The 23890-nt window shown below is 40.0% G+C and overlaps 1 protein-coding gene across 3 annotated transcripts in view; it reads right to left on the bottom strand.

Annotated features, from left to right (window-relative positions):
• Positions 1-23120, bottom strand: part of HERC4 (HECT and RLD domain containing E3 ubiquitin protein ligase 4) — a 31487-nt gene extending 8367 nt beyond the window's left edge. For 2 of the 3 annotated variants that reach the window (XM_010155416.1, XM_010155418.1), the window contains exons 1-16: positions 22895-23120; positions 19979-20138; positions 18928-19004; positions 16437-16658; positions 14875-14966; positions 11360-11490; positions 10201-10361; positions 9751-9827; positions 7740-7864; positions 7157-7216; positions 6780-6891; positions 6278-6467; positions 4997-5169; positions 3539-3655; positions 931-954; positions 317-415 (exon numbers count right to left, since the gene is read on the bottom strand). In XM_010155416.1, the coding sequence (XP_010153718.1) occupies positions 317-415; positions 931-954; positions 3539-3655; positions 4997-5169; positions 6278-6467; positions 6780-6891; positions 7157-7216; positions 7740-7864; positions 9751-9827; positions 10201-10361; positions 11360-11490; positions 14875-14966; positions 16437-16658; positions 18928-19004; positions 19979-20138; positions 22895-23120 (2046 nt within the window). The remainder of the gene's footprint in view (positions 1-316; positions 416-930; positions 955-3538; positions 3656-4996; positions 5170-6277; positions 6468-6779; positions 6892-7156; positions 7217-7739; positions 7865-9750; positions 9828-10200; positions 10362-11359; positions 11491-14874; positions 14967-16436; positions 16659-18927; positions 19005-19978; positions 20139-22894) is intronic. The other variant, XM_010155417.1, reaches the window with a different exon arrangement.
• Positions 23121-23890: the final 770 nt, after the last annotated feature.

The following is a 23890-nucleotide window of genomic DNA, read 5'->3' as shown; positions in this document are numbered from 1 at the left end:
CTTCTAACAAGACAGATGATATCACTTCAAGTGTGCTCCTATGCAAGCGAGGGTTGTTTTTTTGGAGAGGGTTGGTGATTAGATTTGTGGTTTGGCTTGGGGTTCTTATCTCAAAAAAGTCATCTCGTTCACAGAAAGAAAATAAGTTCCCTAGAAATGTACGCAATTATTAAACAACCTAATTACAATGAGACCACAAATGCACAAAGCCACTAGATTCTATCATGTACATACCCTGAGATTAAAACTAGATCACTGAATCTTATGGAGGTTACACAGAGTAAAGATGCACAACATTAAAAACTGAGACTCTTACCTGCATCTGTATGACTGCATCTGTTTGTAGGAGAGTTGTCTTTGCCTGGGCATCAAATACAAAGGGGTATGTGCAAATTGTAACAGGAATATCTGTTATCTAGAATGGAAAGAACCACGTCATATGTCTGCTTATTTGAAAAATGCAGTCATGGTTATAGAAGCCACTGCAATAGCACTTATTTAATACATCTATTTCATTGGAAAAAGAAAGACATCTTTACTCATTGTCAATGCAGGACCAAAGCATCTTAGGAAAACTAAGTAGATTTTCAATTGTTTAGTAACTTCAGGAAGAAAAACAAACAAACAAAAAAAATCAAACAAGCCAACCCCAAACCAACCAAAACACACAAAAACCACACTCACTCAGTACATTTTGATTTCAGAACTTTTATTACAGCTAGTGGATAACATCAAAGCAGTCTTTCTCAAATGCTGCTCTGAATTTGCAATACAAGAATTATGTGCTTTTGCCCCACAGAAGCCTTTTCAGATTACAGCCATGCTAACTTAAAGCTTTACTCCCAACAGAACACATCAGACAACCCTTGATATTCATATTTCTGATTTCCTTACATTCTGCAAAAGAAATCAGATTGCAACCCATCTTACCTCAGTTAATCCATGGTTGACATCCTATGACAGCATTTGCACAAAGGTAGCAATAATTAAGATGAAAAAGCAGCATTAGTGTCTGCATTAAATATTCATCTCTAATGCAGAATTAAAAATACTTATCTACAGCTTCTCCCCTAAAGGGATGTTTACTGAAAAATTAATATCAACCATAAACATTCTAATAGCACCATACCTTTCAACACCCTATACATCAGCCTTTAAAAAAAGGACTATTAAAGTAACGTTTTCTCCAGTGCAAAAAAATTAAATGTTTTAAATGTTTACTTTCATACAATAATGACATCTGCTCTTACCTATGTATTTTCATTCTCAAATTACTGTAGCATGTCAAATTAAATGCAAAACATTTTTAATGAGTAAGAATTGAAAAATACAAAGGAACTCCATCGCTTTACATACAATATCATAGACCCAAATGATTCTTGAGAAGATACGACATGAGAAAAGCAGTTGACTCTTGAAATTTGAGACAGACCAATACATATGGCTGGGGCTGTGCGGAGAGTTGCCCAACAAGCTAGATTAACTTTGCTAAGAAACTAAGTTATCCATCTGGTGCTGTGTTACACTCCTTACCCTCTGCTGAAAGCTAAATTTATTTCCACCTAGCAGGCAGAAAACAAAAAAACAATAAAAAGTAATGACACGCTAATGAATTTTAAATTTGAATATATATATATTTGAATATATATAGATAGATGTAGGATGTCCATGGCTCACAGAAAGCCATGGTCAGAATACTTTGCTTTCTATCTGTATCCCTAATTCCTACAGGAAACATCAGATTTACCTCTCCCATTTGTCACAGGTAGTTTTATGTAATTTTTTATTGCTGCTCTATCTACAATTATTTATTCCTAATTCAAATGGTTTTCCTCAGCTCATTTAAGCCATGTCTCAGGAACACCTCTTCAAATCAACAGTTTGTTATTTAGTACATTCAGTTTTTCTACCACTCATTTTGTTGTTGTTAGAACATTTTTTCTTCCAAGTTTCTTTCTAAGAATACCCTGAATACTTCTGAGATTCAACTTTCTTCTGTATTTTCCCCTGCATGTTTTAATCAAGGAACTGAGCAAACAGTTCTACCCTAAGATATAACAATAAAAGTTATACTAGCAACAGAAATTTTGATTTATCATTATGGATTCAATAGGCAAGTAGGGTTTTTTCTTTTAAAAGCAAGAGCACTGGCAACCAGTGCATATGACGGCAGGAAAAGGCCATCAAAATAATTTACAAAGGAGATCTGACTAAGGCCATGGAGTTTCTTTCAGTCCTGTAATAAATCAAAATAACTTTTTCTGCTGAACTTGAAAACTGCACAGATGCATGACAAAATAATGATGATTAAAGGGAAACCCACTATCTAGTATTTTCTCAGTAATGTCAAGCTACTGCTCAATCTTACAATTTAATTAACAAATGGAGCTTAAGACTTTCATTACAAAGCCTTTTTCCAGTTCATTTTTCCATATTTAGTTTTGTTTTCTCTGATCATGACATAGGCAATCTGGGTTTGTTTACATCCATTTAAAGCAGTTGCAACGGTCATAATCTTCTAAATTCCACCTCTTCTGTACCCCTCACAGGCATACCCCTCTCTGTTTCAAACATACAGACCTGTCTCTAATTCCAAGGCCGTGCAATGCTTATCCCTACCTTCTACACCTCATTTAGCATGCCGCCCCACTCAGCTACCAGCACCAGCCTACATCACACCCCGGTTATCTTTTCAGACAAGCTTGGCTGAAACGACGTCTGTCACGACTGCGAAGACTGACTCATCATTTCTCTACGCCACCCCATCTCACTACTGTTGTTCTGCATCGCAAATTTAATTCTTTAGTAGACAGCATTGCTTGTTCTGTGTTCATAAAACACAGCAACAGTAGGGTTCGGGACCTTCCAGACACTGCTGCAGAAAAACACAGTCTAGGTGGCTAGAGAAAGCATATTCCTTTACTCAATATTCTTTCAAGGCATAAGTCAAAGAACTGCGTGGCAAAACCTGATCCAGCTCACTAATTCTCTGCACAGCCATGAATTTACTCCCACTTACCACTCTTCTGTTTACAGACCCATGAATTAATTACCTCAGTTCTTGTAGCTACACTCAAAGCAGAAAATTATCTTAATTATCTCTCCCCTGCAACTCCCTATTATGCTTCTAGGTGTAGTTTTCTGAAACAGTTCTAGCTTTATTTTCTGCACCTATCTTACATAGCAATTCAGGTTGTTTTCCTACACTAAATTATCATTTTCCTAACTTTTTTGGCATGGCAAGTCTCAAGTGACCACATTCTAAATCACTTTACAATTGATGGACTAGAATGTTGAACAGTGCCAGCCCTAAGAATACCTCCACACCCTACAAGAAGCACACCTATTTAACAATCCTACCTTAATTAATACCTAACATGAGCCTGTTCAGTGATCTGTGAGGGTATTTTTATGAAACAAAAGTGCCCATATTTAGAGAATCTACAGGCTTCTCTAAAGGGACAAAACCAAAACAAAATTAGGGGGAGGGGAGGAGTGTGGAACCCACAGAAATCAAATTAAATCCAACACAACTTACCATTCCAAATACCTGCTGCTGGACCCAGTTGACATAGTCATTTCTGATATCTATCAAATCTTGTATCTCATGAATGTAAAACTTGTCATACTGTATAACTTGTCCTCTTTCATTTACCTGAAGTGCAATTTATTTTTTATTAGCACTTTGTATAACAGTTTTCAAATGGCTATTTTCCATAATGTTCAAGCATTTGATACATCAGCCACAGATACCCAGCTACTAAAAAAAAGTCTAGAAAAACAACAGTGCCCACAAGAAGGTAAAAAAATCAACGTTAAAGATATGGACACATGGATTATTCACAATCCCACAAGATTAACTGAGCATGTATTATCACACAACACAGTGCTGCCACTTTGAAACATCGTATGATCTCAGAGGGACAATGACAAATATCCATGTTCATGTATGTAATGGAACAAATACTTGTTTCTGTACACTTGTATTCCCGGAATATCCAATCTAAACCGTGTCTGGTGCAACTTTAGGCTGCTTCCTCTTATCCTATCACTTTTTACTGAGAGAAGAGACCAACCCCTACCCCTCTGCATCCTCACTCTCCTGGCTGTAGACAGCGATAAGGTCTCCCTCAGCCTCCTCTTCTCCAGGCTGAACACGCCCAGATCCCTCAGCCGCTCCTCACAGGACTTGTGCTCCAGACCCTTCCCTGGACACACTCCAGCCCCTCAGTGTCTTTCTTGCAGCGAGGGGCCCAAAACAGAACACAGGATTTGAAATGTGGCCTCACCAGTACTCAGTGCAGGGGGACCATAGAATCACAGACTGATTTGGGTTGGAAGGGACCTTAAAGCTCATCTAGTTCCAACCCCCCTGCCATGGGCAGGGACACCTTGCACTAGACCAGGTTGCTCCAAGCCTCATCCAGCCTGGCCTTGTTGGCCACACTGTTCCCGATGCTGGCCAGGATGCCCTCAGCCTTCTTGGCCACACTGCTGACTCACTCAGCTGCTGTCAATCAACACCCTCGGGTCCTTTTCCGACCGGCAGCCTTCCAGCCCCTCGTCCCCAGGCCTGTAGTGCTGCCTGGCGTTGTTGTCGCCCAAGGACAGGACCTGGCATTTGGCCTTGTTGAACCTCACACAGTGGCCTCGGCCCACTGATCCAGCCTGTCCTGATCCCTCTGCAGAGCTGTCCTGCCCTCCAGGGCAAGGTATCATTTCAAGCCTAAGAGTCAATTATTTCCAACTCACAGATGCAATTGACTGGGCCAGCCTTTGTTCCCAAGAAAATAGGGAATTCCACCACCATGTCAGATTGGAACCCAAAATTCCAATGGTTCATAGGTCCAGATGGAACAACTAAAGATAACTCTGTAGATGTTAAGTCTAAGTATTTAAAACTCTCAAGTAACATCTTCTTTTAACAACTACACAGCACACTGACACTGACAAAAACAAACAGGTAAGTGATTGGTTAAAATTGGCGTAAACATACTCTATGAAGTATTTCCAGAACTCTGAAAGCCGTGTGTAGAAAATTGGTAAGTATTCTTCTTTCAGAAGCCGGAACACCCATCTTACACAGCTTCAAAAGGTGGACTACGACATCCTTGTAGAGTTCTACTATCTTGAGGAACAAGGGAGGTTCAAGTACAGACCACCAGTTTTCTGCCAACAAAGAGTGAACGCACAAACTTAGCACTTGCCACTACAATATTATTTTATGCTATCCTTTCAACTAAAAAACCCCATGGTTTTCTAGAGAGCATACTTCTCCATTACCAAAGGCTCTCAAAAAAACCCCAAACAAACCAACACGAACACAGCAAGAGTGGTGCAGACTTTTAAACAGCAAAATAGACTCTGTATAAATACATAATGAAACCTCTATTCAAACGCTCTATTGTTACACACCAACTCCTTAATAAAATCTGTTCATCCAGAGAACATGACAGCATCACAATGTAACATCTGACATAAAACCAGATGGCTCAAACCCTGAAACCCTGATTTAAGCAAACAGTCCTGAGAGCAATGGCAAAGAACAGGATCTACAGTTCAAAGAAATTATCAGTTTGTTTTTCTCTACAGCAGACAAAGCTCTTCACTCTCACCAAAACTACAGAAAACACAGACATAGGTTATAAGGAAAAAAAAAAAAGACTAAGAAGAAAGCACCCTCTCAAAAAGATATCAATTAAAAAGGAAATAATCTAAAATCTCAATTCTTTAAGCTGAATTTCAGGTGACAGGAGTCACAATAAGAAGGTATAAGTCAGTAGAGCTAAAAAAGCCAGAGCTATTCTCAGCAGCATATTTGAAGACCACATCTTAGGATCAGTGAGTAAAGATGAACTGCTCAGAAGCAACAAGACAGGTGTTGTAGTCAAAACAAAGATAATGTCACATCTGCTCTGCAACACTTGTTTAAATTGCTTAGAGCTTGTCAGCTGTCTGACCACGTAATTTTCACTTTAAAGTGCGAAGACACCTATCAAATACACTGAGCTACAGGGTGTAATTCCTCCCAAACGGAGTCAGTCCAAAAATTACAATACCAGGTGAATTCATAAGGACAGCCAGTTAACTCAACCCGAGGAAACAGAGTAGGTGTTTTCTTGCACATCAAGCCATGTTAACCCTTAACTTCCCCACCGAGGAAGTCTACAGAACAGTAAATACACAGCAGGTGCTGAGGTCATGTCTACACTGATGGAATTTCTATATATTCATCTGGAGATCCTTAGTTTTAACAGTAAAGAATTCAATTTCTTACCAAGAACTTTCAGAGGAGCTTTTTCTAGATTCAGAATAGCTGTTCCAAAAGGAATAGCTAACGTTGTGAAATTGTTTGCATCGCTCATCAGTGGGCATTCTGGTAGAGTGAGATAGAGCCTCAAAGCTTCAACATCTGGTAAGGAGCTGGTCAATTTGGGAATAAGGTACTTTTCCAAACTAGCTGCCACCTACAGTACATCATAAAACTCTGTTTATTTTAATGCAACTGTGAATTTAAACAAATACCCACCTAGATGAAAAATAATCTAGGAAACAATCACAAAGAGTTTGAATTAGACTGTTTTACATTCATTAACAAGACTGTATATTAAATATTAGAGCACAATATGCTGACGTACTACCTAACTGTCACAACACAATAGAGTTTTACATGTTTTCATTTGATATATTATTGAGTAAAGCAAGCTAATAATAGTATTTCTGCATAGCTGTAACGCAGAAAGATAATCATAAACATCAGGAAAACATGCAGCACAAACCTGTTGTGATATATGAGTGTGGTCAGGCTGTATAAGTTTGTGAAATAGTAGTCTAGCAGCATTCATATCAACCCCTGAGAATCTAGTGCTGGTTTTGTAATGATCATCATTGCTGCAGAAAGAAAACAAACCAAACATACAGAGAGAAAGACTGAATCCTGTATTCTCAGCAACTCAAGCAGGGGATGTGCTGCATTTGGGCCAGCTGGTAAACCATATGGCAGTGAAGTAGTCAGAAGTTTAAAGTGTGGGTATCATAGTAACAGGAAGATAGGGAAATACTAGGAAGGTGTTACAGTCAAAACAAGAGACACTAGGAAGGTAGCACCCATTAATTCTGTTCACAGGAATACCTGTTTAAAAGTCTGACCACTTACCTCAAAGCCAAAAAGCTCCCATTCAGGCACCCCGCTGAGGAGAACGTTCCATCAATTTCACTGAAATTGTTCACATGAAGTTACATTCATTTTGTTTTCTTCTTACAAATTAGCATTTACAATAAACAACTGTATTTAACCCCTACAGAATTACACTGTACACAGGATGGAACTCTGCCTTTAATATGACTAAACGACACTAGCTAGAACCTCCATTCAAGATCCAATGCTTTAGGCAGCTCAAATCTTGCAATCTGCTCTTAATTTCTTTACATCCACCTTTATTAAAGTAGAAGCAATAATCTTTGAGTTGTTCTCAGAATCCTTTACACATACTGTTATTTTTCAACATGCAGCTAGATACCTAATTTAATACTCTGTAGTAATCTGAACTGTGTCAGAGATGACAGACTAAGGGATCTAAACTGCCTGACAAGCATGACAATGAAAGCACACCAAAAGCTCTGCATGTAATAAAATCAGTATTTAAAAACCAGCTTTGCTATGTATGTACACAGCCCCATTAAAGCCTTATTCATAAGTGAAATTATGAAAGACAGCTTCTTCCTTCAATATCACTTACTTGGCTACCTCTACAGGAAGTCTTCCAGCTGGGAAAGTCAGCAATCTTTGAATAAATGTTTCATTCACAGTCCAGATCTGCTTCAAGAAGTCAGGATACCTAAAATCATCTGGCGGCACCATGCTCTAAATTTTAAAGAAAGCATAAGAAATCAGGCCCTTAAAACTGATTTCCAGAAAAATCAATCCTGTGGTTGAGCTCTTGATCTCTTCAATGCCTGACAATTTGCCTACCCAGACTACTGCTGGGAAAAAAGCCCAAGGATAAATTTACTGTACTCTAACAGCTCTGCACTCGCTATGAAAGCAGTGTACGCTAAAAACTACTAGATGAGCGTGTTAATTCCACACGTGTTAACAGCACAGCTTACTTAAGGGTAAACTCCCTAAACATACAGTGCTTTTCTTTATGATGAACACTACACAAGCCTTAGACAAGAGTAGCACGAATCTCCCTAGTCACTCAGAGACATTTAGCTCACTGCCAAGCTGTGAGCATGCAGAAAAGCAGGCATTCAATTTTTTGGACAGCTGCTCTCCCACCCCACTTCCATCAGACTCCTCTGAGAATGAGTCATGTTTCTCTGAACATTTACTGCATCATCAGGGAGCTGCACTTTGATGTGCTGCTCATACCAAATGAACCCCAGTACCATTTCTAATCGTAAACAGGAGCAGAACCAAGACCACCATTTGGAGTGGGAGCATTGGTTCAAAAAGAGAGGGCCAACAGCACCAAATAAAGGTTAAACTAGTAAAAGGAAACTTATTTCTCCTGAGGGTGCAGTCTGAACACATAGCCGACTGAGTATAATGATGGCTGGCTGTTTCCAAAAAATCAGTATTTTTGATGCCATCCTACAGGATGAGGATGAGAAACCCTCCTGCCACTTCCCTTGTGTCCAGCCAAAGCGTCATTTAAACCCACAATGAAACCAGTCAAGGAACTGAGCTGCCCAAAAACGCATTTGAGAAAACCGATTTCGGCTGAGAATCCTTAAGCGGCAAGGGCACGCAAGCCAGACACGCAGGAGTACAGTGCTCACGTAACTCCGAAAGAATTCAATACAATTACCAAACCAAAGGGTACTGAAGAGGAACTTTTTACAGCAAAGTTCATCTATTGCTCATACTTTTTGTACAGAACAAGCCACAAAAATCACAGTCATCAGTCTCCAGTTCACCTGAGTTAGAATCTACTTCAACAACTATAAAAACCCCGCAGAAGAAACTTTAAGCAAGGAGTTTTAATAGAGAACTTTTGAGACTGCATTACCAGTAACTTTTCCAGTCTACGCCTGCTAAACAAGCTTCTCTGAAATACAGCAACAGCTACCACAACCCAATCAGAATTCAGAAAAACACCACCTAGAAAAACTGTTGATTCTGTACAACCAGAACAGGCTGTCGGAGCAAAGGCCTGACAATAAACATGTTTCCCACATATGTCAGTTTTCCTTCGGGTCCAAATGAGTGTTCATCCCACATACTCAACTCTTGATGCCCCATTAATCCCTGTGGTCTAGTATGTGCTGGGCTATATTGTGAACAGCCCCATCTAATTGCATCTTGTGTCCTCCTCTTAACTTGCCCTCTTACAGCATTTCCCACATACTCCCACATATTTAAACAGATCAATTCTTGTCCTTTTAAAACTTAAGTTTAACAAAACCCTCAAAGCTGCAGTCAGGAGTTACTGAGGAGAACTGGACAGGGGTGAAGAGCTCAAATATTCAAGCACCTTTTCCTTTATGAAAGGAAAAGTGCATGCACCCATCACCGAGGGGAAAAAAACCTTAGACCAAAAAGCCTCCAGAGCTTACTGACAGCTAACACACAATAACGGGATGCAAGTCCTCCCATTGCTAAATTGGCTTAGTGTCTTGTGTTCTGTACTGCTCTAATGAAGTTTACAATTTAGGCACCTTCAACATGCAGATCTTCTAAAACTCATCAGAAAAAAAAAATTAACTTTGATAGACCTTGGAACCAAAGTATATTTAATTTGTTACCTGTGGATAAAAGTAGTGTGCAAAACTTTGGTCCCCGCCAGAGAAAATTCTCTTTACACAGTAACACTCCTCGCTGTCTGCAATAGGAATAAACAACAGGCAAGCGTGAAAACGTGAACTTGAGAAAGCATTAAGACACTGCAACCAACACTCCGTGAGAAAAGGCACCTTCATTACGTAACCTCGCTGGAGCAGAACTTTGCAATACAGTGGCTAAGAGTATCTTTAACCGAGGTCAGTGCCAACAGCTCTAAATTTCAGTGCTAACAAAGGGCCTAAGCCAAGAGCACAAGTAAGCATGTACCAGAAATGGACTTCAGGGAACAGAGCACACTGAAAATGAACTGTATAGAAGAAAGTGATCATAGCCCATATTTAGTGTAAACTGCAAGATTTGTAAGACACTATAAAAGAACAAGAATCCAAGTAAATACGCCAGATGCTGCTTACCTGAGGTTATCGGGCACTGAGTACTATAAGGAAGCCAGTTTCCTTTCACTGTGAAGGGACTTTTCCTGTTACTCGTTGTTCCTGTACCTAATTGCCCGTTACCTCCGAGTCCAAAAGAATAAATTCTTCCAGATGAAGGAACAAATGCAGTAGTGTGCTGCCTAGGGCAAACAAAATTCAGTAACAAAAACTTAAGCATTACAATACGCTTTGTCCGGGTCAGCCTAAGAACTGTGTTAAACAGTGTGTTAAAGGCTCTGTAGGATCAAACACTCCCCTGCCCCAGCAACACTCCATTTATACTCCAGTAGGCAATATTCCATTTTCATGGGCAAGCTCACAGAATGGAGATGCCAGGTTCTGCCTTGAACCCTGCTTAGCCACAGTCTGACCCCGGGAGCCTACTTCTAGACATTCAGAACTTTGAAGGTTCCAACAAATTGGCTGCATCTCCTTTCCCCTCCCATACCTCTCACCTCCAGATATCCTTTCTCTTGTCATGAGTCTGGGAAGAACTAGTGTTGAATTTATGTAAACTAGTAACAGGGAGTGGGTCTACTCAATGTTGACCAAACTGCTACAAAGATAGGTTTGCATTTCCATATCCTTTAACCCAAATAACAGTGTGCCCATCTCAGAAAAATTACATTGCCTCCATCATTTTGTCTTCTTCACATGCAAATCTTTGGACAAGAGCATTTTCACGTGTGCTGGGACTTTTTCCAATTTCTTGGGTGCTATTATAATACGCACAATAAAAGCCCATTAGGAACCAACGTGTCGGACAGTACCACAGGCATTTCACAAAACAAGTTGTGTTCCCAATATCCTCAGTGATGCTCAGGCACCTCCCCAGACACACTTGCTCTTTAACAGGAGATGACAAAGTGACAGCAATAAAGGACACCTTCACACCGATTAGTCACACTTTCAGTCTGGAAGCTCAGAGCCTCTCAAATAGTGTAAATTCCTTTAGATCTTCTTGTGAATGTTTTTAAAACTCCCAGTAAGGTCTCTAAATATCTTTTGTTAGAGACCATCTTGTCTTCCCTAACCTCAAAGAGTAAGGAAAAACCCCTTCATATTGCAATGTATGTGAAGTTTTACACAAAACAAGCTGTTTGCAAGATTCATAGTGCTAGCACTGACGAGACCTTACCTGCCACACGTGATCTGCGTGACAACACTTCCCATAAGTTCAAAAACTTTCCTTGGGTTTATCTCATGGCTGGTGGAGTTATGACCCAACTGACCATAGCCTCCAGCTCCAAATGTAAAAACCCCACCTTCCTAAACAAATAAATTACTTGCGTTAAAATGACAATAAATCTCAGAACGAGAAACTTCACAGAAAGAGGGGTTTAATAAATGTCCTTGTCTGATGATTTTGGAACTGTGGGGAAACAAGACAAAAACATACATGCACAAGACGACCCTCAGAAGGGCCACAAGTTAATTGCAGTTATGAAGATGTGGCACAGCTATCAAGTACTACCTTATTTGTGTTAAATCGCCTCTTGTAATTTCCATATTATTATACAACAGTCCTGCCATTAACCTGTGTCATTGAAAGATACTAATCCTCGTTCTCCCTCTTGTCCAGTTTTCTTGATGAACCACAACAGTATATACTATTACAAAGGTACACACCTTCAGCTTTTAAATTCTGAACGTAAGTTGAAAAGCCATTACCAAACAGGAAGCTCTCCCTCCTCAGGCAGATGATGCAGAGTATGATTGAAATAGTCAGCTTCATTGTTCAAAAGGGTAAGAAACCAGAAAATTTCAACACTGTCGTAAGGCAAGTAATTTTTAAGTGTTTCTGATTAATTTAATCAAGAAATTAACCAAAAACTTCCATGAAAGAATGTCGAATCAGAAATATTTTCAGGAGTTACACAACTTACAACAACTTTGAAACTTCCCGTTTTCAAACTCTTTGAAACTGTAAAGCTGGTTTTTTTCAATTCTACTCTGCATTAGACTGGACCTCTGCTGGAAACCACTTAAAATGGCAGCGTCGGCTGAGAAAAACCAACAGCCTGATTCACTGAATCGGGGTAACAAACAGTGACAGGTTTTCTGATTTTCAGAAGGACGTGAAGCATGCTGGCACACTCACACAGTACTGCCTACGAAAGAGAGAAATCAAGACCCCTCACTCTGCAAGGCGGGTCGTGCAAGGGAAAATGCAGCTATCCAAATGGGTGACAAACAATTTCTAGGAACAATGACAGTAAATTCAGTATCTGGTTCGAGTCCATTCAGCTTGTAAGCAAGTCTGCAGTTAACTTCTATACCGTAAAAAGGGAAAAACACTTGGAATGCCAGTTACAGATTGGTGGTTTCTTTACACTCTATTTCCCTAACCTCGCACAGTAAGTCAATATCAGGATGACAAAGTTGCCACATATTTTTCAGTCAAAGCAAAAGATGATTTTGGGACAAATATGAAGTACTTGTGAACAGTGTTTCCCTTTCACTGTAGAAACGTAAGTGTGTATAAACAACAAAAGTATGACGACATTCAAAACAACTTTTCACCCAAGTGTAAAAATTCAAATTAACACATAAAAATTCCCACACACATTTTCCAAAGGTAAGAAAACACAGATTTTTCTTCTTCAGAAATAAGCCATTTAAAATAGTTTACTTCCAAAACTCTAATGCCTTCTAGAACCACATTCTAAATTCAACAGATTCAGATATGAACTGGATAATCTGTCACTTGCCCAAATCCTGACTGGCCAGAATTGTTTCTACTGCTATCAGCAGTAAGCTCAAAATAGTCTGTTTATAAACTGATACATTTTCTTGAGAGTGATGAACAACAGGAAACATCAGAATGTTAATACATACTGATCCATACCTAAATGTTGAAGTCTAATCCAACTATCGAAATACAGAAAAGTACAGGAGTCAATCATTTTAAGTGAGACACGCACGTATCATTTTTCCCACCACAAAATAAAGGTATTTGTCATCAACTGATGCTTGAAATACTCTATTCCAAATAACCCTATCACTAAAACGAACATAAGAAAAAACACCAGCATTATACAGTCTATGTTGCTCCTGAAAGTTTCCAAGTAACTTTAAAAATAAGACTCCAAATAATGTATTCAGCCAACAGGTGCATATAAAGCCATCTGACACACTTCAGCTGTTTTAATCAATGTCTACATCTCTGTACAAATGTCCTGCACTGATGCTAAATACATGCTTTTTTTCCCAAATCAACCTTGAAATCGATGACCAACCTTCCATAGAACCTCACACTATAATAGTTACTAATGGGTTACGTAAATCTTCACTTTCTTCTACTGGTTTGCCAACAGTATGCCAACTAGCTGCTGCACAACAGCAGCCAGGAGAGCAGAGCAAGAATGTGCAAGAGGAACAGCCCTGCAGCCACTCAGCTCAGTGGAGAAGGAGAGGCAGGAGGTGCTCCAAGTGCCAGAACAAAGATTCCTCAGCAGCCCGCAGTGCAGCCATCTGTGCCCTGCAGTCATGGAGGGTCACGGGGGAGCAAAGACCCCCCCTGCACCCCAGAGAGGACCCCACACTGGAGCAGGGGGATGCTGGAAGGAGGCTGTGACCCCGTGGGCAGCCCACGCTGGAGCAGGCTCCTGGCAGGAGCTGTGGCCCTGTGGAGAGAGGATCCCAGGCTGAAGCAGGTTTGCTGGCAGGATTGGTGACCCCAGGGGGGTCCAGGCTGGGGCAGGCTGCTCCTGAAAGGCTGCACCCCATGGTGGGGGACCTGTGCTGAAGAAGAACTGCAGCCATAGGAAGGACTCACGTTGGAGAAGTTGGTGGAGGACTGATTCCAGTGGGAGGGACCCCAGGCTGGAGCAGGGGCAGCATGTGAGGATCCTTCCCTGAGGAGGAAGGAGTGGCAGAGACAACCTGTGCTGGGCTGACCCCAACCCCCATTCCCCATCCCCTGTGCTGCTGGGAAAGGGGAGATGGAAAAATGGAGAGCAGAACTGAGGCTGGGAAGAAGGGAGGAGTTTTGAGATTGAGTTTCATTCCTCATTACCCTACTCTGGCTTTTGGTTGGCAGTAAATTAATTTCCCCAAGTCAAGCCCGTTTTGCCCGCGGCAGTAATCGGTGAGTGATCTCTCCCTGTCCTTATCTCGACCCAGGAGCCTTTCATCATATTCTCTCTCCCCTGCCCAGCTGAGGAGAGCAGTGACAGAGCAGCTTTGGTGGGCACCCGGCATCCAGCCTGGGCCAACCCACCACAACAGCAAGTAACTGTTCACAAAGTAAAACAACCACACACCCCAATGCCCCCAGCATTTCATTTACAGTCAAAATTAACGTGGTCTGATGAGTGATAGCAGCAATGCTAGAGGCACTGCAGCCAGAGAACAGCTCATCTCCTTAGGATACATTAATGTAAACTTCAGTATCTGCATCATTTTAATAATACAACATGCAGTCATATAAAAGATACTCTATTATGGTGAAATTGAGCATACAAATCTGACAAGAATTTAGAACTACTGCAAGATTACTTATACTTGTTACGTGTTTTCAAATATTTAACCCTCCTTCCAATACACTTTGAAGAAATTTTATGCAGAGTTGTTTATTATCCTATTCAGGCAGCATCTTCTCCTAAAAACATTACAAAAAACAAGGCATAAACATCTCTTTAAATATTGTACCTTTGTAAGGGCAGCAGTGTGATCTTCTCCACAACATATGTGAACAACCTTCTGAGTTCTCAGTGACTTCAGCAGCGTAGGAACATACCTGTCTGAAAGGTGCAATACAGCAGTTGACAGCTTATTTTGAAAAGAGAAATCAGAAAACAGTTTTTTCTCATTTATTCTAATTCAGTTCCAGTCAAACAAGTACTTTAAATTTGTTAGCATAATGCACTCATTGTGTCTGAGCTTATATATCTTTGAGAGGGAAGTGTTACTCCAGAAAAAAGAGTACAGTAGTAAGACACTGTGTATTGAAGTCTCATTTTCACTAGCATAGGGTCATAAGTACATACAAATATGGAACAGAATGTTACACCTCCCATTGCCCATGAGAAAAGAAAACAAGTGACAGCTGGTTTTGAGCTGTTAACGTGCTCCATGTTTCTAAAGTGTTCCTGTAAGCTGTATCAGTTGGTCATAGCTCGGTATCACTACATGTGTAATAGAATGGAACAGAGCATTATTACGACGCACAACTAAGTTCCCTCCATCACTAGAACAGACCAACTCTGTCCTCCAGTCACACAAAGGCAATCTTTTTAAATGTTAATGCTATTTTGTGTTAAAGTCTTATTGTGCTATCAAGACACAGAAAAGGAATTTTACTGAGAAGTGATGTCATATAAAAAACCTGGGGTCATTTATATTCCAAAGAATATGTAGAAGCAACTGAAGTCTCCCATGAATTTCTGGTAATTATGTGTAATTTTCTTATTACATGAGTGCAACCAGATTTAACGCGTTAAATTCAGATATGCATTGTAACTACAACACTTTTTTACTTTAAATGGTGTCGAGAACAATGAAGCAGTGAGAAAATTTGAATTCATGAAACTAGCTATAGACTATTCTACCCTAAAATGTGTGTTACAGGAACCTGATGGCATATATCCCCATCTGGGAACCTTGTGCGCGTATAGTGCACATGTAATGTAATACAAGTAGCGAAGGAACAATTTTTGGTCTAATCTAACCACTCTAACCATTAATTAAAACCATTAATACATATTAACGCCATAGTAAACTTTGGAATTGGCCAGCTGAAAATTGTGAATGACTATCAAAAATAGCTCGAGACAGGCAGATACCCACGTGGCAGTAAAACAATGAAGATGCCTTAAATATGTCTTCTAAGGACAATCCAATAGTTTTCATACATTACTGGTTTTGTCAGGCAATTTCATCTACCTAAAATGCAGTTCAAACTGTAACTACCGCACAGTATCTTAAATTTAATCCCATTCAGAATAAGTCACAGAAGCAGCTAGAACAGGGAAAGAAACCAAGTCAGGCAGGGTAGAATTTCAGCATAACGCAGTCCGAATTTTCACTACAAAACAGCTGAGGAAAAAAACCCTCTACGTGTTCCTTATGCAACCTCACGGGACAGCAGCGCTCTCCGACAACATTCAACACCGGTTTGTCCTGCCTGCTCCTTTTCGAGGAACGCTGCTGCCTTCAGATTCACGAACCAAAAACCTCCCGCATGAATTTCTACTGAAGTGATGCTCACTTACCATTGTCATCATTAAGACCCAGCTGCCCAAATTTGTTGCGGCCCCATCCAAAAATGGCTCCAGAAAGAGTTAGTACAAAACTATGAGCTCCTCCTGCTGCAATCTGTGCAAAAGGGATTCCCAGCAGAGATTTAATCACATGGGGTGAGTTTTGTTTTTTGTACTCGTAACCTAAGCCCAGCTGGCCGTATTTGTTTTGTCCCCAGGAAAACACTTCACTTCCTGTTTAAAGGGAAAAAACACCACACTAAGAAATACAATCAATATAGTTTAATTATACAGTTTATTTACTGTAAATAAATGCTAGAAGACAGTTACTTTTCCAATATTTTTGAGTTTGAAAATGCATGCATATTAACGACTTCTTATGCTAAGCATTCTCGTGCAGTATAATTCAACTCAAATACTTAAATCAGACTGAAAATATTTACATCTCATTCAAAACTGCTTTTAACATCCCTGTTTCAACAGCACTAGATGAGTTTGGTCATTATAAAGCAAGATGCTGTTGCACTGGGAGTTCCACAACGGCATATGTTTTTATGCAGACACCTTGTTGAAGCTGCATATTCAACATGCAAAATTTTCCAATTTCCTCGTTTAAGCTTTTATATGGCAACATCCTCAATTTTCATACAATTTAAGTAAATTTTAAGTTTTAAAATATTGTATTAATGACATGATGAACAAAGCACAAATTTTATAGTGACATCTGATGCCTTATAAAGAAAACCACATTTTAAAGAATCACCAATCAGAGCTATTTATGTTAACCCTGACGCCAAACTACAGTGCTCTGCTGAACAACCAACATTTTGCCAAGGTATTTGCTATCCTAAAGATCAACACCTAATCACAGAGCTAATTTGCTTTTGAGGATGCGACATGTTTCAAACAGTAACGTTACTTTTTTCCTGTGGCTCTCCTACCTCTATCTTTCCAGCAACAGTTTTACCAAGATGGAAAATAATGAAACCCATCCCCTGGGGTACATGTTTCTCAGGTTTTATTTATTTATTTAAATGACAATCACCACCATCCAAAACAGACCAAAACCCAACCAGACAAAACACCCCCACCACAACCCAAACCACCACTTTTATGCAAAACAATCTTCTAACACCAAAGAAATCCTATGCCAATCATTTATAATCATATGAACTAATCCACCTGATAAATATCCCATATATAGATCTAAAAATACTAGAACGCATTTTCCTCCCTGTGTTGGCCTATTTTTTAGGGCCATGATGTTGCTACATTGCAACTATTTCTGCAAATTCTCTTACAAACAGAAAAAAACAACCCAACCATCAAAACCAACACCCTACTATGGACGTGAAGAACAGAGAGCTGTAAATCCACAAATCGGCAATAGAATAGTGACGCTGTACTTGAATTTTGTAGCTGTTCAAAACACCAAGTGAATTTTAAATTACAAACTCCTATTATATTCTTGCACCTTTGAGCAACAGAACACGAAACACCACATTTCTGATACTCCCTCGCCACATTCTACTGCCGATCATAACCCAGGCAACAGGTTATTTGTAGATGGTTGTCTGCCTGTCCTGAAAACAAAGAAATCCTGCCAGGTTATAATGGTAAAGATGCTTGGGAATACATAATGGCACAGAAAACGCTCGATATGAGCCCATGAAAAGTCACGTACAGAATCAAGGCACATACAGTCAGTATAAACTAATATACTTCAAGAAAAAGAAAAAAAACCTCTGCATGCAAAAATCCCCACAGCTTATTTAGTTTGCATTTTAACCACATATTGTTAAACAACATTGTCTAACTACAATCTTTCTGGACTTGCTGCATTTATAAGTTCCTATTAACCTTGTCCAGCAGTCACTTCTTCCAAATGGAAGTTTTGGCCACAACTCTCCTTTGTCACAAAGAAACAAACAAGGAGCAAACTTTAATTCCTGTTCATTTCTGGAGCACTATACTAACTCCTACACGAGTGAGGCCAACTAAGCACCTTCCCATGGCCCCAGGGAAGCTTTGAAATGGATGTTTAAACCTTTCAAGAGGTGGGTTATAACGTGACATCACACTTTAACTACAGGAGCACCAACAGAGGAGAAGCTTGGCAGTAGAAAAGCAGACAAGGAAGTCCTTGCCTGCAAGCCTCAGTAACAGGTTAGAACAGACAAGGCAGCATGCTAGCAGGAAATGGGACCAAAGCAGGAGAGAAACAAAAATTAATTTAAAAAGGAAGTTACATGAAAGCAAGATGATAAAAAGCCAAAAAAGCATAAGAAAGAAAAGCAGAACACAATGTCTGTAACATTTACTTTCAAATTCAAGCTTCCATCATTAAATTACACTTCCCCTACCAACCTGAAATTCCATCTGTGTTAAGTGGTAGCATGTTTTAAAAAAAACATTTCCTTTTTATAAAAGACAAAATAGATGTTGAAACCTTTAGAATCACCAGGTAAGAAACTACCCACACCTGCAGAACAATTCAGCTTACCTTTTGAGAGTGCTAGCGAGTGATAATAACCACAAGCAACTTGAACAATCTGGATCTCTGATAAGCTTTTAATATTTCTAGTGGGTAAGAAAACAGAGACAGAATTAAGCTGCTAGGTCATGGTATGAAATACAAAGTCATGCCACAGGGCAATACAGAAAAGTGAATCTTTTTCACTTCAGTTTACAGAGCTATTAAGTACTGCACAATATTATAAAGAAGTTGTAAGTAGATACAAGGGGACATTAAACTCGGGATGCTTTCAACTTTTGATGAGAAAAAGAGTTTCTGAAAGGCCTGGGGCTTTTAAATCTGATACAGATACAAAAAAACCTTAATATTAGTTATTTGTATCTTTCATACTTATACATATGTCACAGACAGTAATTTCTAACTTTATCATGGCTACTGTTCCAAGGAATTGTCACCTTCCTGTGCCTTTTTCCTATGTAAAAAAGACAGAACCAGAAAAGAGAACCTCCAGCTTGCAAACACACAATCTTACTGCTATGAACAGTTCCACTTATTTCAGTGAACCCATTCATTGCAGTAAAAACGTGGACTTCAGCCAGCTAGAATGCTTATGGCATTCTGAAAACAAGCAAGTGAATCTGGCTAGCATTCATTTTCATAACTAGAAGGCGTACTATTTGATCACAGCTAAAAATCTTCAGGGTGAAAACTGAAGTCTGAAGATCAAATAGCAACTGTACCTTCATCAAATGTACTCCCTAACTGGTTTTCAAAGTCTAACACTCTACTTCTCTAACTTCTCTTAAGTGACAGTTATCAATCCCCATTTACATTCTTGAAATACCCATCCTACTTTTCCAACATAACTCTCATTCTTAGATTACTTGAAATAAACAAAAAAAAACAAACCAGCCAAACCCGTAAAACACTTCCCACAAACTGACTTTTTGAGAAACTGCCTGCAGCATTCAAGTACCACAGCTAATCTTCACTTTCTAACGTGCGCTTAAAACAGAACAGCTTAAACCAATGTGATTTAATCACTTAAAAAAAAAATTATACACTAATTATTTTGAACCTGGGCACTCTGATGCATTCCTCTGTTCCAGGCAAGCCAAGCTGTCCATCAGTAGCCAGACCCCAAGCATAGACCTGACCCTTGTCATTTAAGGCAAGAGTGTGGGCTTCTCCACATGACACAGCTACAATATTTTGGGCATCCAGTGCACCAACATGCTCTGGAGAAAAAAAAAAAAAAAAAGAGATTAGTTGTTTAAAAAAACCAGCTACTAGCAAGCTTGCGTCATTCAAGACAGTTACACTCACTACTAAGCTATCAACTGAAATGAAAGAGAAGTGAGCCCCGAAGTCTGCCAAACATCCTTTATGTAAAATCACAGCCATGCTATTCTAGGGGAGATAAGTTAAATCTGACACCCAGAGTAACCGAACAACAACTGTATCTGGAGCAATGTACAGAGGTGCACAGAAACCGCAGCTTGATCATAGTGGTTCCTTCTAATCTTGCCATCTGAAAAGGAGTGCAGAAACTCAATTAACATTAAGGTCAAACAGATTATTGTCAAATCAGTACACGTGTAGACATTACGTAAGAGGAAAACATTCCACCACAGCAAATTAAATTCACCTATTCATTATGAACAAAAAAAGCCTGCAAAACAAGGCAGGGCAAATTACAGACTAAAGCTACTGATTTTGCAGTGAGCTACACAATGTCCTCTTTATCATGCAAAATACCGTAGAAACAGATCCTAAAGAGTCATTTTTCTAGATACAGAGTGCATGCCTCTGAACAGCAAAACCTGAAACACCTGTGATTTTTTTCCAGTAGCCTGCATCACTACCTTTAAATACGTTTGGAAAAACTCGAAGCTTGTTTTGGTGCTTAGCATTTGAGCTCAGAAGCGTAACATTTTCATTTCCGCCACGGTAAAGTGGAGAAATAGTATCAGGGCCTGTCGTTAAAGCTGGAATTTTCAACAGTCCCCTTAAGTAAGAGCCTGCTTGGACACCGTGTGATGAGTTTTCAAACACATACGTTCCGTTCCTGCCTAGGAACGGCACACGGCTGAAAAAGCCTGTGTATCATCAATGTAAGATGTAGGGTAAACACAGCCTAGCAGGGCACAAGTAATTTTCCAAAGAGCTGCTAGCAGTATCTGCAACAGGACAGGCACTCTGCCTCCAAAATAAAGGAACATAGGCAGCAGACATGAGTTCTGTGGTTTGTGGGGTTTTTTTTAAACAGATGGTCTGATTAAAGGGGTTACCACCCCAATTCAGCCCACTCCGGCCTCCACAGCTCTGCCAGTGGAAGAGGTCAGGCAACAGCATGCAGATTAGCTTCTGCTGTCTCCACCAGCTGCTAAACCAGCCAGCCTGACTTTGCCTCACATGGATTAAGGAACATTTACACAATCCCTATGGCAGGCAGAGCTCTGTGAGGAGGAAAGGGGCAAGGCACAGTTAAACAGAGCCACTGGTGACATGGGGGTGGCAAAGACATGCAGTCAGCAACAAAATTATCTTCAGTTTGCAGAAATACATTCAAAAGAGCATCCACCCATTGGTAAAGGCACTCAGCCTCTTTAGACTGTGCATTCACTTCACATTAGAACATTCAACAGTATCTCCAGTAAGCTCTCGCTCAAAGAAAAATTGACATTACAATCCTCATGAGTACTATGCCTGAGCATGTTAAAAAAAAGTTACAGCAGGTGTTTGTCCATTACACATGAAAGCTCACACAAGGCTCTTCGAGAAAACCCGTCAGGTGTTTTTACTGTAGTTTTTAGATTTAAAAGACATGTCAGCATCACTTTCAAAGCAGGTTACAAGTATTCAGAGTAAGTTTGACAAGCTGAGTTCCCACTGGTGATCATGAAGCAGGTGTTTGCACAGGATTGAAGTTTATCAGTTTTAATCCATTTACTGTTTCCCAATGGAAGTCCAAATTAGCTGTTTTAAAACTATATTATCAACGACAAAAAAAACTCAACCAGGCACCATATCCAAAATTCTGAATAAAGGAGAACTACTAAAATACTGCATAATGCCTTATTTTCCACCCGAAATATTTGTATCAATCATTGTGCCAAGTAACTTGTAAAACTCCTGTCACGGTGATTAGAATAAACCCTTACTAAGCCTTCTCCCTGCCTAGGCTATGCCAGGAGGACTGTTCCATATGCCAGCAGCACGCAGACATGACTCACATACACACAGCTCTGAAGGGAGCCCATGTGCACACTCCTCTGCAGTCCCTGCAAGATGTTTACCCACTCCTGCTATAGAACTGCACTAGCAGGAAGCAGAAACATGCATAAAACATAGATAGGAAGAAAAAAGCCCCCAAAAAGTTCTACATTGCATCCTTTAGGCTTTTCCAAATCCTCTTCCTGTAGCATTCCATATGCTGAAGTCTTACCAAGAGTTTTGAGTTCATAAAAAAAAAAAAAACATTAACAACATGGTTGAATCAGACCTGCTCTACATCACATATTAGACAAAAACACACAGCACGTTTCCTAACTATGGCACACCAAATATTCATTTTTACCACACCCCAGCAGTCAAACGCATACATACAGTACGATGCTACCCCATGTACTGAAGCAGGTCACCTCCCCTTGAGGTTAAAAACAGCCACTCAAGTCTCCCACGGCCTTAGGGAAAGTGACTGCATGCCGGAAATAAAAAAGTGGCTGTGTCCAGCTGCACGGCAGGCAAAGATACAGGGGGTCTGTCGTGTTTCAGTTGGTTGTTTCCAACGGTCAGAAGATGCAATCCAAGCAAAGGAATGCTTTACAAGTTAAAAACGTGCCCGTTCTTGGAAGAACTGCTGTGCACACGATTCAGCACAGGCACAGACGCTGGCAATCTTGGGTCCAGTGTAGCATAATGCAACAAAAAAGCCCCCAAAATACACACACAACCACACGTACTCTCCACAGTTCATTACTTCTAGACTTACCTGGTCTTTTCCTGGCTTTTTCATGCCCTAGTTGGCCTAGATCATTGCATCCACATGTGTAAACTGTTCCATCATCCAGGACAAAAACAGTGTGTCTCAGTCCACATCCTACATCTCTGACCCTTTTGTTTAAGAAAAAGTCACTTCTTCTGGGTTCTAAAACAACCTCTTCATCAATTCCACCCAATCCAAGCTGTCCAAAAGATGCATTTCCCCAGCACAACATGTTTATGCTTCTCTTGATGACAGAGATCTTCCAACTTCACTTTTCTAGAATATCCCTTCTGTATAGCTGTTCAAAACAAAGGAAAACATATGGGTTTTCAGCACTATCCATACCACTTATGTTCTATGTAGCATGTAATCCACAAATTCACTGTCTATATACCAATATATTGAGACAGTGAACAATTTTTAAGTGTGTGATTTACTTTCTTGGACAGTATTTACATTAACTCTGCAGTAAAATGCTTTCTTTCCCATTCAGATACATCTTTTAAGATGTGCAGGTCCTCACTTTTATAAACCTTTGTTCCAAAAACTTAAAATATCGTTCTTTGTAAAACTTCTCTAATCCCTAATCCAGACCTATACAAATGGAGGTCACAACCAATTCTAGCTGGTGGAAATAACCTCAAACATCCTTTAAAGAGACAGTACAGGCTAGCTGCTCTACACAAGGAGCTGCATGACTCCAGAACGCACTGCTTACAGCCTCAGGATCATCCCCCCCACCCAAAAAAACTTGACTCATAGCTTGGAAAAAATTGGTCAGCTCTGATCAATCCAGTTATGCAACACACAGAATAATATGAGGTGTCAATCGTTACATTTAAACAACTATGAGTCAACTGAATTTACAATTTAAAAGAAAGTAAATAGCTGAAACTCAAGCCCCCACTCTTACACTGCATCAGCAGAGGCTACAGCTTCACAGTTACTCTGAAGTAACAGGAGACCACACATACAAACTCCCCCACGCAACCCCCATACCCA

The sequence above is a fragment of the Eurypyga helias genome, unplaced genomic scaffold, assembly GCF_000690775.1.
Source record: "Eurypyga helias isolate BGI_N326 unplaced genomic scaffold, ASM69077v1 scaffold28697, whole genome shotgun sequence".
Classification (NCBI taxonomy): domain Eukaryota; kingdom Metazoa; phylum Chordata; class Aves; order Eurypygiformes; family Eurypygidae; genus Eurypyga; species Eurypyga helias.
The sequence above is the reverse complement of the archived record's forward strand: the minus strand, read 5'-3'. Positions and strand labels throughout refer to the sequence as shown.